Below are 12,922 nucleotides of genomic sequence, written 5' to 3'. Positions count from 1 at the left end.
CTGCCCCGGCCCTGCCTGCCAGCTCTGGTCCGGCTCTGGCCCGCCTGTCTTAACGGAGCCGCGGCTTCGAGGATCTGGGTCTCTTGGGCCTGAGGAATCAGGACCCCGCCTCCGACCTGTACCCCCAGCCAGGCCGCACCCCCAAACTCGCAAGCCGGAGGGGCGGGGCGCGGCCGGGCGGGAAAGGTGGCCCGGGGCTCCTTGTGGGGGCGTAGCCGGGAAAAGTGGGGCGAATCCTATCCCCACCCCCCACCCCCGCCTGTGCCCTGCGGCGCAGAAAACCGGGTTTGGGAGGCTGCCCCGAGCCTGATTAACAATGCCTAGCTCAGCCACCCAGGAGGCTGAGATCTGAGGATCATGGTTCAAAGTCAGCCCGCGCAGGAAAGTCCGTGAGACTCTGATCTCCAATAAAACCACTAGAAAACCGGAAGTGGCGCTGTGGCTCAAATGGTAGAGCGCTAGCCTTGAGGAGGGGGGGAAAAAAACTCATGGACAGCGCCCAGACCCTGAGACCCTGGGTTCAAGCCCCAGGACTCGCGCGCGCACACACACAGATACCACACACACACAACACGGAAACCTTGCAGTAGTCATAGTGATGGGGCAGGAAGTATGAAAGAAAAACCTCCAGGAGTTGGAGACTGAGTCCAAGCAGAGGTGAAGGGTTACTTGTTCATCAGACTTACGCCTTCTATTCATGTCAAGCATTGTCAGGGTCAGAGGACAGGCATGAACGAAACAGCCTTGCCCTTCGTAGAGTTGACATGTGCGTATATATTGTGTCTGAAATTAAGGGTCATAAAAGAGGAGAGGGGCTTTGCATGTGTTTCACTGGGACAATAATGACAGAGCAGGCTGCAGGAATGCAGCAGTTGATTGTAGTCCCAGTAGATGTGGGTTTATTATTATTACTGTTCCTTCGTTGTTTTGTGTGGACCATACCAGGACTTGAACTCTGGGGCTTGGCTCTTGCTTGGCTTAATTGCTCACTGATGATGCTCTCCAATTTGAGCCACACCTCCAGTCCATCTTTTTGCTGGTTAATTGAAGATGGATTCTTGCAGACTTTTTCTGGGCTGGCTTTGAACCTAGATCCTCTATATTTCAGCCTTTTGAATAGTTAGGATTTACAGGCCTGAGCCACCAGTACCCAGCTCAGACTGTTTCTTTGGTGTTTGGCCTGCAGCAGGAACTCATTGCCTGTTTATAGAATAGGGACAAAACATCTCAAAATTGGTCAAAGGAGAAAGTGGTTCTCATTAAAAAGGAACATATAATCTTTCAATTATTTGAAGACAGTGATTTCCAGATGAAAACAGGAGTTTTTTTTTTTGGGGGGGGGTGTTTTGTTTTGTTTTTGGGTCCAGTCGTGGGGCCTGAACTCTGGGCCTGGGCACTGTCCCTCAGCTCTTCAGCTCAAGGCTAGTGCTCTACCACTTGAGCTACAGTGCCACTTCCAGCTTTTTTCTTTTTGCTTATGTGGTGCTAAGGAATTGAACCCAGGGCCTCATGCATGCAAGGTAAGCGCTCTACTACTGAGCCACCTTCCCAGCCCCTAGAAGATAAGTTCTGACCAGTTGGTCTAAAATACAAATCTAAAATCCAAGTGTTGTATGTTCTTTTTCATATAGCAGGTATAATCATATGAGGAGTCCTTGTATGCAGTTGTAATTGAAACTTATCTTTATGACTGTAAGTACAGTCATGTTTTTCAGCATTACATTCTGAAAGGTAGTCGTTGCACCACTATTGTTGAAACAATTACAAAAAGAGAATTCCAAAGGCTTGGAATGTGGCTTAGTGGTCGAGTGCTTTCCCAGCATGCAGGAAGCCCTGGGTTTGATTCCTCAGTACCACATAAACAGAAAAGGCCAGAAGTGGCACTGTAGCTCAAATGGTAGAGTGCTAGCCTTGAGCAAAAGAAGCTCAGGGACAGTGTCCAGGCCCTGAGTTCAAGCCCCAGGATTGGCAAAAAGAAAAAGACAGTTCAGGTGGGAAGAGGAAAGGGAGGTAAAAAGGAAAGGAAGAAGTCTAGAAGAAAGTCTTAGAAGAAATAAAATAAGCCAAGAAGATATATACAACTGTATTGTCCTTTGGGAAAGGGGATGGCAAACACTGGGTGAACTTGCTTTGTGGTCTTCTATCAATGCCACCCAAAAGAAATAATTATTCAGGTTGAGAAATAGGTATTCAGTCTTGGCACTTGAGAACATGTTAAAGAAGGTATTCATATAACTTCCAAATCCCAGTTACTCTATACATCTTTGGGACCTGGTGCAACTCCTTTGATAGAATCAGCAGTTCTCGGCTTAGAAAACCAGAAATGACTTGGAGAACATTAGCTCATTATAAAGATAGCCCACATCAAAAGAATCAGGCTCTGGGCTGGAAAGGTGGCTCAGTGGTAGAGCTCTTGCCTTGCATGCTCAAGGCCCTGGGTTCGATTCCTCAGCACCACATAAACAAAAAGAAAAAAGCCAGAAGTGGCGCTGTGGCTCAAGTGGTAGAGCGCTAGCCTTGAGCTGAAGAGCTGAGGGACAGTGCCCAGGCCCAGAGTTCAGGCCCCACGACCGGACCAAAAAAAAAAAAAAAGAATCAGGCTCACCTCACTGACTGGAAGGGAAGCTGTCCAGGGGTTTCTGGAGAGCGAGTGAGGGTAAATCCAAGTATGCTGTTCACTAGGGGAAGTAAAGAGAGTGTACAGCATTCTCTCTTAGATCCATATGGCTCATTAATATATCAGCAGTTCTGTCAACACTTGGAATAAAGCATTCTGGTCAACCTTGTGAAACCCATCATTTCTCAATTTTGACCATGCGCCCCTTATTTATTTTACTGATTTTAGGGTTTCTGGACTTTTCTCTAGAGAACCTTGAGTCATGATTGCCTGGAAAAAGCTAGAGAATCTGAGCAGTTACTCATATTTTCTAAAAAAGCCTTTATTCTTTCATTGGAGCATTGTAACTTCTGAGACTGACAGAAATGCATTCCAAAGGTCAAATAGAATGGCTCTTAAATCTGCTCACTACTTTCTTTCCCAGCTATCAATGGTGCAGTTAGTTATGAATTAGATAGTTGCTCTAAGTCCAAAGACGGGCTTGGAAATATTTTTGTCAAGATGACCATTTTACTCATTTTGATTGATGAAATCTTATCATAGATGCTGAGACTCTTGGTGAATCTCTCATGGGTCTTACAGTCTATGGAAGTAATGATCAAGATCCTTATGTCACCCTGAAAGACACGGTAAATGTTCATGTTGCTTTTCTAATTACTCCCTTACGTGTTGGATGAACCATATTTGACCTCTGTCTCTAGCTAATGACTTTTTTTTCCTACCTCCTTAGGAACAATATGAACGTGATGATTTCTTGATTAAGCCCAGTGATAACCTCATAGTTTGTGGCCGAGCTGAACAGGAACAGTGCAATTTAGAGGTTCATGGTAAGTAAAATTAAGTCCCCTACCAGAAGGCTTTCTAAGTGATGGTAACGTAATTGCAGTGGTTGCTGTTCAGACATTTTAGGTGCTAGATCCTGCCTTTCCCTGGGTCAGTTGGTTATACAGTTAATGTTACACAACTGTCCTTTTCTGGTTATTGCTCTGGGCACATCAAATCTGAGATTGTGTTTTCTTGTTTTGGCTGGACATGTAAAGTCTGAGATCTTTTTTTGGCAAGCTTGAACTCAGAGCTTTGTACTTGCTAGGCAGGTGCTCTACTACTTGATCCATACCCTTTTCCATTGGTTATTTTCTTTTTTTTCTTTTTTTTTTGGGGGGGGGAGGGGGATCCGGTCGTGGGGCCTGAACTCTGGGTCCGGGCGCTGTCCCTCAGCTCTTCAGCTCAAGGCTAGCGCTCTACCTCTTGAGCCACAGCGCCACTTCCGGCTTTTTTCTTTTTGCTTATGTGGTGCTGAGGAATCGAACCCAGGGCCTCATGCATGCAAGGCAAGCGCTCTACCACTGAGCCACCTTCCCAGCCCTCCACTGGTTATTTTCAAAGTTGGGTCTCCCTTTATTCCCAGGCCAGCCTGGGCTTCAGTCCTCCTACTCATGCTTCACATGGGCTGAGGAAGACAAACTACGTCCAGCCATTGTGCTTACTTGTTACCTCTGGGTAATAGGCGTGTGCCACCATGCCCAGACATGAGTTGAGATGGAATGTTTCAAACTTTTTTTCCCGATGGCTGGCCTTGGAACCTTATCCCCATCTCTTACCTCTCAGCTAGCGAGAATTACAAGCTCGAGCCACCATGCCCAACTAGTCTGTTTTTTACCATGGCAATAGACCCCTTAGATATATACAGTTAAACGGCTTTTTATTATGTAAACGTGTTTGCCAAGGTTAAGATTGTCCTGGACACACAGGATTTTTCCTGCTTTTCCGGTCATTTCAAATGCTTCCCCTTTGCAGAGTAGCCCCTTTTCTTCATAATACTTGAACACAGAAGGCCCCAGTTCTCTTTTGGGCCCCAGTCCCCACTTCAGGAAGTGTTGGCTCGAAACCCAGTGCCTCCGGAGTTTCTTTTACATGGTTGGTTTTTAATTAACTTTGAAGACTGTTAACAATACGTTTTGATTAGCTCTTCCATTTCTAAATATGAATTCTTTTTCACCAATCATTACAGTTTATAACCAAGACGAAGACTCTTTCTATGTACACCATGACATTCTCCTGTCTGCATATCCTCTTAGTGTGGAGTGGCTGAATTTTGATCCTAGCCCAGATGATTCTACAGGTAATTGGAAAACTTGAAGTTGCAAAATTGTTTCTAGTCTATGGAGTGAATGAGTGTGTGAGCGTGTGTGTGTGTTGTGTGTGTGTGTGTGCGTGCGTGTGCGTGTGCACGTGCGCGCGCGTGTGCGGGGTTTGAATTCAGAGGCTGTGCACTGTTCCTTTTATTACTCTTGAACCACACCTCTGCTTCCATTTCTTATGTTAGCTAATAGTAGATGAGAATCTCATGGACTTTCCTGTCAAGGCTGGCTTTGAACGTTGATCAGCAAATCTCAGCCTCCTGACTAGCTAAAATTACAGGCATGAGCTATAGAGTTTTCTTAATTTATATAAATTTTGTGTTTTATATAAGCATATTCAGAATTGTTGCCAGTATTTATAAAGAAATTATCACTTTTCTGAAGTTTTAGTTCTATAGTTTTGTCTACTTTTTTTCCACCCCTAATGATGATACTGAGGCTTGAACTCAGGGCTCTGCATTTGGTAGGCTGGCCCTCTACCTTTGAGTCATGCTTTCAATCGTTAGGTTGTTACCAACACCATCACTTAATTATTCAGGGTCTGTGTTTGGGTATCCCCAGACTTCAGACTGGCTAAGAGTAGCTGCTCCATTGAAGGCTGAGAACAAGACATGGAAGTTTTTGGACTGTAGTACTCTAAGGGTCCCATACAAACAGTTTAAAGTAGCACAACATTATGACTTTTTTTTTTTTTTTTTTGGTCAGTCGTGAGGCTTGAACTCTGGGTCTGGGCACTGTCCCTCAGCTCAAGGCGAGTGAGTGCTCTACCACTTGAGCCACAGCACCACTTCCAGTTTTCTGGGTGGTTTATTGGAGATAAGAGTCTCACAGGCTTTCCTTGTCCAGGCTGGCTTTGAATCGAGATCCTCAGATCTCAGCCTCCTGAGTAGCTAGGATTACAGGCATGAGGCGCCCAGCTTCTGTTTTGTTTTTACAGGTTTCAGATCTTGAACTCAAGACCTGAACTTGTGGCTCAAATGGTAGAGTGCCACACCTGCAGCCTAGCATTTTGCTGATTCATTGGAGATAGACTCTCACAGACTTTTCTGCTTGGGCTGGCTTTGAACGTCCAATCTCAGCCTCTTGAGTAGCTTGGATTATAGGCGTGAACCACTGACATCTGGAATCCAACTGAGTATAATGTAATAACTTGTCTTAGAAAATTTAAGATAGAATAGAAATGGAGAGGCTTGTTCAAAATAACTAGATTCTCGTGTTAGTCACTTTAGCCTTATCTTGCCCAGTCTATAGTTTTGAATAAAGGCAAACACTGATAATTCTGACATCTTATGTCTTGTTCACCGACTTCTTATGTCTTGAACACTATTCATGTTCACCCTTGGATCCTCATCCTCACAAAAGCTGGAGAAGGAAGAAGAAGGTGGGTATATAGGTAGCAGTAGTTCTCATAATTGAAGCCAAGAGATTGGGCTGTTGTTAGTCAAGTTGAATTGTGACTCTGAAATCAGCAGCATAACATTGCATCACTAGTTACTGATGAAAAATGCAGACTTGAGTCCCCTTAAAATTACCTGAAAGAGAATCTTAAAATGATAGATTTACAAGCCTGAGAAGCACCTCTCTAAGCCATCACTCAGCCTACAATAAGTTAGTTTGGTTTTACTCTGTGTAATCACAGCACACTGTTCTTCCTGCAGGAAACTACATTGCTGTGGGAAACATGACCCCTGTCATTGAGGTGTGGGACCTGGATATTGTGGACTCTTTAGAGCCAGTCTTCACGCTTGGAAAGAAGCTTTCGAAAAAGAAGAAGAAGAAAGGAAAGAAGGTAAACAAGTTCAGTATTTAAACCCTAAACACAAGTGGATAGTGTATTGGAGCAGGGAGGTTGAGAGAACATAGATTTCCCAGTCAGATGATCTTGGTGTAACAGGACAGGTAGTTATGATGTCATTGTAATTTCTACTTTCTTTTTTTTTCTTTTTGTTTGGGGGGGGAGGGGTCCGGTCATGGGGCCTGACCTCTGGGCCTGGGCGCTGTCCCTCAGCTCTCTCTTCAGCTCAAGGCTAGCGCTCTACCACTTGAGCCACAGCGCCACTTCCGGCTTTTTTTCTTTTTGCTTATGTGGTGCTGAGGAATCAAACCCAGGGCCTCATGCATGCAAGGCAAGCACTCTACCACTGAGCCGCCTTCCCAGCCCCCTGTAATTTCTACTTTCAAAAGAACCAATTTGAAGAAAATTTACTTATGACTACATAAACCTCTGTTGGTATGTCCAGTTCTAATCTTTCCTCAAAACTGATATACTAGCTTTGAAATTTTGAAAAACAAAAGTTTCTATTTAGCCTTTTCTGTGTTGAATTCTAAATATTCCATGTATTCCCTCTTTTTTTTCTTCTTGTCAGCACTGGGGTTTGAACTGAAGGCTTTGTGCTTGCTAGGCAAATACTCTCCCACTAGAGCCACAATTCTAGCTCCTTGTATCCATTCCTATAATTCTTAAATTATTAGGTTTTGCAGGAGGTGGGAGCAATATTAATATTTGTAAGATTAGCAGCAAGTTCAAGAGATGGTTTAATTTCTTCCCTAAAAAGAATATTTATTGTAGTTACCTAATATAAAAGAGTATTTCTTTACTTCTGCAGCAGAGTATATTAGAGCAAAGCATTAAGCCTAGAGTTTAATGAGTCTTGCAAATTTAACAATCACAATTAAAAAAGTAATTAAAGCAATCATTGCAGAGCTCCTCTGCGGAAGGGCATACGGATGCTGTCCTCGACCTTTCATGGAACAAGCTAATCAGGTAAAGAGGAACGACATTTGGATGATTGGAAAACCATTGTATCGTGTTCCTGCCTGTCTGCTTCCATGCTGTGTACCTTTCTTCTTTCCCCCACTTCCTCGCTGCTTGAAGCAACATCTCCATCTCCACATCACCCAGGAGCTCGATACCAGTCTGCACACATGGCCTCCACTTCTCCACTTAGAGAGACAGCAAGCACCCAGCGCCAGTGGTACAACAGCACTGGTTCTTCCAGATCTTTCTCACTTTCCTTTGTTTCCAAATCTCATCCATGTCCTCTCCCCCGCCCCTATACATTGTGTAGAAATACACATGGCATTCCCTTTGCACCAACTTTTCAGTTTAGTAACTTTCCGTATGCTCACATCATAGTGCAGCTGTCCCCACCACCATCCCCAGATGTTCCCAGACTGGAGCAGCCCCTGAATCACTGAAGACACTGACTCTTCACCTTCCCTTCCTCCCAGCCCTGGCAGCCACCATTTTTCAGGGTTCATCTGCAGTCTGTATGTCAGACCTAATTCTCTTTGAATGCATATACCACAGTTTGTCCGTCAGTAGCCACTGGAGTTGCGTCTGCTTTTGGGATGTTGAGGATAACACTGCTGTGAGTGTGGATGCGCAGACAGCTCACACTGCTTTCCTGTCTTCTGGTGGTTACTGCAAAGCTTAGAAAAGGTTTTGGGGCTTGTTTTTGTTTTGTTTGTTTGTTTTTGGTCAGTTGTGGGGTTTGAGCTCAGGGCCTAGGTACTATCCCTGGGCTTTTTTCACTCAAGGCTTGCCTTGAGTGGTTACTTGGAGAAAAGAATCTCCTAGATTTTCCTGCCTCAGCTGGCTTTGAATTTCAATCTTCACATGTCTGCCTCCTCAGTACTTAGGATTACAGGCGCGAGCCACTGGCACACAAAAATGTGTTTTTATTTTTTTTGGGGGGGGGGGGTCCGGTCGTGGTGCCTGAACTCTTGGCCTGGGCACTGTCCCTCAGCTCTTCAGCTCAAGGCTAGCGCTCTACCACTTGAGCCACAGCGCCACTTCCGGCTTTTTTTTTTTTTGCTTATGTGGTGCTGAGGAATCGAACCCAGGGCCTGAGGCATGCAAGGCAAGCGCTCTACCACTGAGTCACCTTTCCAGCCCCAAGTTTATGTAATTTTTTTAAGTGTTTTATTTATTTTTATTTATTTATTTTTTGCCAGTCCTGGTACTTGAACTCAGGGCCTAGGCTTCTTTTGCTCAAAGCCAGCACTCTACCACTTGAACCACAGCACCACTTCTGGCTTTTTCTGTGTATGTGGTACTGAGGAATCGAACCCCAGGCTTCATGCATGCTAGACAAGCACTCTACTACTGAACCACATTCCCTCCCTAAAGTCTTTTAAATTGAAAGGTTTCCTGGGAAGACGGAAGAAAATGTTCTGTACTCAAAAAAGAGCCCTCCCCTTGCTAGTTACCAGAATACATAAGTGTGCCCCTTTCCCAACTGCTTTCTTCAAGATTGCTTTCCCAGGTGGCCAGTGTCTTCCCCTTAGAAGATGTGGCTGCTGCTTTATTATCTTGAGGTAGTCTGCTATGTCTTATAAACAGTCTAATATGCCCCCACTGTATGGTTCCTGTATCCTCCCTCCTATAAGGAACAAGGAGGTTTCTCTGGGTTACTCTGGCTTGAATTTATATGAAAGATCCTAAATCCACAAAGTTCTATGTAGTTACAATACAGAGGAGAGAGAGAGAGAAAACAACCTGAAATAGAATGGGAAGGCAGTGTCTCTAAGGGACGGAACACCTGTTAACCAAGGTAGATTAGCTACTTCCAGGGAAGTTAGAGGAGTGTACAGGAAGAAGAAAAAAAAAGTCGAGGGCTGGGAAGGTGGCTCAGTGGTAGAGCAGCACTTGCCTTGCATGCATGAGGCCCTAGGTTCCTCAGCACCACATGAGCAGAAAAAGCCAGAAGTAGTGCTGTGGCTCAAGCAGTAGAACGTTAGCCTTGAGCTGAAATGCTGAGGGATAGAGCCCAGGCTCAGAGTTTAAGCCCAGGACTAGGGGGGAAGGGGGAAGACCATTTAAAAATTGCTTGACTTTAGCACATTAATTTGGAGTTCTAAGCTGGTTACTATCTCATTTGCAGTGTTTCTTAAATACATTTTCATAACAAAGTTTCTACTCCAGAGTAAAGAAACTTGTCTCTTATGATGTACAGACTTGATTTCTTGAGCTGTAGTTTCTTAACTGCTTGCTTGTTTTTAGTAAATGAAGCATTTGGACGGCGTGAGAGGCTTGTTCTCGGTAGTTCGCGAAGCTCGTCGATTAGTGGTCCTTTTGGGAACAGGAGCTCAGAAACACCAATGGAGTCTTAGTGAAGATCATAGGATGTTCTCATTGGCTTACCTTGGAGCTGGCCTGAACATGTGCCATTTGTACCTCCAGCCAAGCAGAGGTACAGGAAGAGGTACTGCCTCATGTTCCTCTGTGGGGGAGCGTGGCAGTATGGAGCTCGTCTTTGTGCCTGCCTTCACCTGGGTGGTGTATAGCGGGCTTGTTGGATTTCTTGAAAACACCAATAAAACGAATTCCTCTGTCACAGGAACTCCAGGTTTGTAAAATACATAATAACTTAGAGGAAATAAATTTGAACAAGGGAGGGGCTTGTCATGTTGCCTAAAATGCTTTTGGATTGGGCTCCAGTGTGCCTATGTCAGCCACCTGTAAGGCACTGAGTACCGCAGTACTGAGAAGCTGGGATTATAGGTGCACACTACCACACATGCCTGTAGAATTTTTTTTCTTTTCTGTTAGTTGTGGGGCTTGAACTCGGCTTGGGCGCTGTCCCTACGCTCTGCAGCTCAAGGCGAGCGCTCTACCACTTGAGCCAAAGCGCCACTTCTGGTTTTCTAGTGGTTTATTGGAGATCATCAGAGTCTCACAGACTTTTCTGCCCAGGCTGGCTTTGAACCATGATCCTCAGATCTTAGGCTCCTTAGTAGCTAGGATTACAGGCGTGAGCCACCAGCACCTGGCGCCTATAGAATTTTTGAGAGGAAAAGCATGTTTTTTTTTTTTTTTTCAGTTGTGGGGCTTGAACTCTGGGCCTGGATGCTGTCCCTCAGCTCTTCAGGTCAAGGAGAGGAGCACTCTACCACTTGAGCTTCAGCTACATTCCTGGTTTTATGGTAATAAATTGGAGATAGTCTCATGGACTTTCTGCCTTGTCAGGCTTCAAACTGGTCTACAGATCTTAGCCACCTGAGTAGCTAGGATCATATACATGAGCCACTGGCACCTGATGCCTATCCTCAATGTTTTCATTCCAGGCTAATCAATAAATGATACGGCACATAAATAGAATGGAGGATAAACATCTCAGATGCAGAGACTCCACTTGATAAAATTCAGTATTCCTTTATGATAAATGCTGTGAACAAACATATAGAAGGATCATTCCTCGGTATAAATAAAAGCTCTACAGAACTACACCCACTATCATACTGAACAGGAGAAGAAAACATTGCCTCTTAAAATCAGGAGCAAGACAATTGTCCATTCTTACCAGTCTTATTCAATATGTTACTAGAAATAGTAGCCAAAGCAGTTAGGCAAGAAAAAAAGGCATACAAGTGGAAAATGAAGCCATTATGCTTGTTTGCACGTTTTCACTACATAGAAATCTAAAAACACAAAAGACTACAGCATACAAAAGTTCAAAGCTTTTCTACACCAGACTTGGTTCAGAAAGAAATGAAAGCCATCCCCCACACAACAGGCATACACAAATACAATACCTAGACTTCCATAATGCAAATTATCAAACACTGATGCAAAAGAATTGAAAACATTAAGAAATATAGATGGGCTGGGAATGTGGCTTGATAGAGGCGCTTGCTTGCCTAGCATGTGGGAAGCCCCGGCTCAGTTCCTCAGACCATATAACAGAAAAAGCTGCAAGTGGCCCTGTGGTTCAAGTGGTAGAGTGCTAGCCTTGAGCAAAAGAAGCTCAGGGACAGACAGTGCCCAGGCCCTGAGTTCAAGCCCCAAGACTGGCAGGGAAAAAACAAGTACAGATGCCTGTGTTTATGGACTGGAAAAATTAATATTAAGGTGTCCATATTGCTCAAGTCAATCTAAGATAAAATAGTCCTTATCCAAATACCAATTACATTCTTTACAGAAAAAGGAAAAAACAAAACTTTGCATATGTGCACAAAAGACCCCAAATAGCCAACACAGTCTTAAGCCAAAAAAAAGGGGGGGGAAGCATTACAATACCTGATTTTAGCATATACTGCAAAACAAGAGAAACCCCAAAACAGCATATCATAACAGTAATATCATAAAGATATACACAGACCAGTGGAACAGAGTACAGAAATAAACACATTGACAGCCAACTGGCACTTGAGTTCCAAAAACAGGCTGAACAAAGAACAGGACTATCTCTTAAACAAATGATGCTGGGGAAAGAATACGACATGTAGAAGATTGAAACAACTCTCATCACTCATTGTGTACAAAAAAATGGGTCAAAGACCCTAAATATAAAACCTAAAACTGAGCTTAATAGAGAAAATCATGAAACACTTCGAGATACTGGTATAGACTATACACAAAGATGAAATTGTCACAATAAAAGTCTTTAATGTTAGTAATTCTAAAAAATATACTAGGATAGCTGGGCACTGGTGGCTCACACCTGTAATCCCAGCTACTCAGGAGTTTGAAATCTGAGGATCATGGTTCAAAGCCAGCCTGAGCAGGAAAGGCTGGGAGACTCTTAACGCCAATAAACAACCAGAAAACTAGAAGTGGCGTTGTGGCTCAAGTGGTAGAGTGCTTGCTTTGAGCTGAAGAACTGAGGGACAGTGCCCAGGCCCAGAGTTCAAGCCCCTTGACTCACACACACACACACACACACACACACACATATATTAGATATTACTCCACCGTGAAGAAACAACCTAGGCAGAATAAAAGAACAGAGTTGCCAGGGCTGGAAGTATGTCTTAGTAGTAGAGTGCTTGCCTAGCATGTTTGAAGCCCTGGGTTCAATTCCTCAGTACCACATAAACAGAAAAAGCCAGAAGTTATGCTGTAGCTCAACTGGTAGAGTGCTAGCCTTGAGCACAGCAAGGCTCAGGGACAGTGCCCAGGCCCTGAATTCAAGCCCCAGGACTGGCAAAAAAAAAAAAAGTTGCCAGCTGTTCATCCATAATAAAAATGTAAATTTTCCCAAAATAGCTAGCTATCTTTCATAGTGGTTTTGTCCCCATTCTTGCTACAAACTGATCTTGATGTTTGTCCTGTCTCAAAGCCTCAGCAAGTGGGCTGGGAAGGTAGCTTAGTGGTAGAGCGCTTGCCTTGCATGCCTGAGGCCCTGGGTTCGATTCCTCAGCACCACATAAGCAAAAAGAA

The 12,922-nt window shown here is 44.2% G+C and overlaps 1 protein-coding gene across 1 annotated transcript in view; it reads left to right on the top strand.

Annotated features, from left to right (window-relative positions):
• Positions 1-3,147: 3,147 nt before the first annotated feature.
• LOC105992020 (periodic tryptophan protein 1 homolog) overlaps positions 3,148-12,922 on the top strand; it is a gene marked incomplete at its 5' end in the record, with an annotated part of 31,614 nt that continues 21,839 nt past the window's right edge. Inside the window, 5 exons of the mRNA XM_013024816.1 lie at positions 3,148-3,246; positions 3,348-3,444; positions 4,629-4,739; positions 6,417-6,547; positions 7,461-7,522. Coding sequence (XP_012880270.1) covers positions 3,148-3,246; positions 3,348-3,444; positions 4,629-4,739; positions 6,417-6,547; positions 7,461-7,522 — 500 coding nt within the window. The remainder of the gene's footprint in view (positions 3,247-3,347; positions 3,445-4,628; positions 4,740-6,416; positions 6,548-7,460; positions 7,523-12,922) is intronic.

The sequence above is a fragment of the Dipodomys ordii genome, unplaced genomic scaffold (assembly GCF_000151885.1).
Source record: "Dipodomys ordii isolate 6190 unplaced genomic scaffold, Dord_2.0 Scaffold79, whole genome shotgun sequence".
Taxonomy (NCBI): domain Eukaryota; kingdom Metazoa; phylum Chordata; class Mammalia; order Rodentia; family Heteromyidae; genus Dipodomys; species Dipodomys ordii.
The sequence above is the reverse complement of the archived record's forward strand: the minus strand, read 5'-3'. Positions and strand labels throughout refer to the sequence as shown.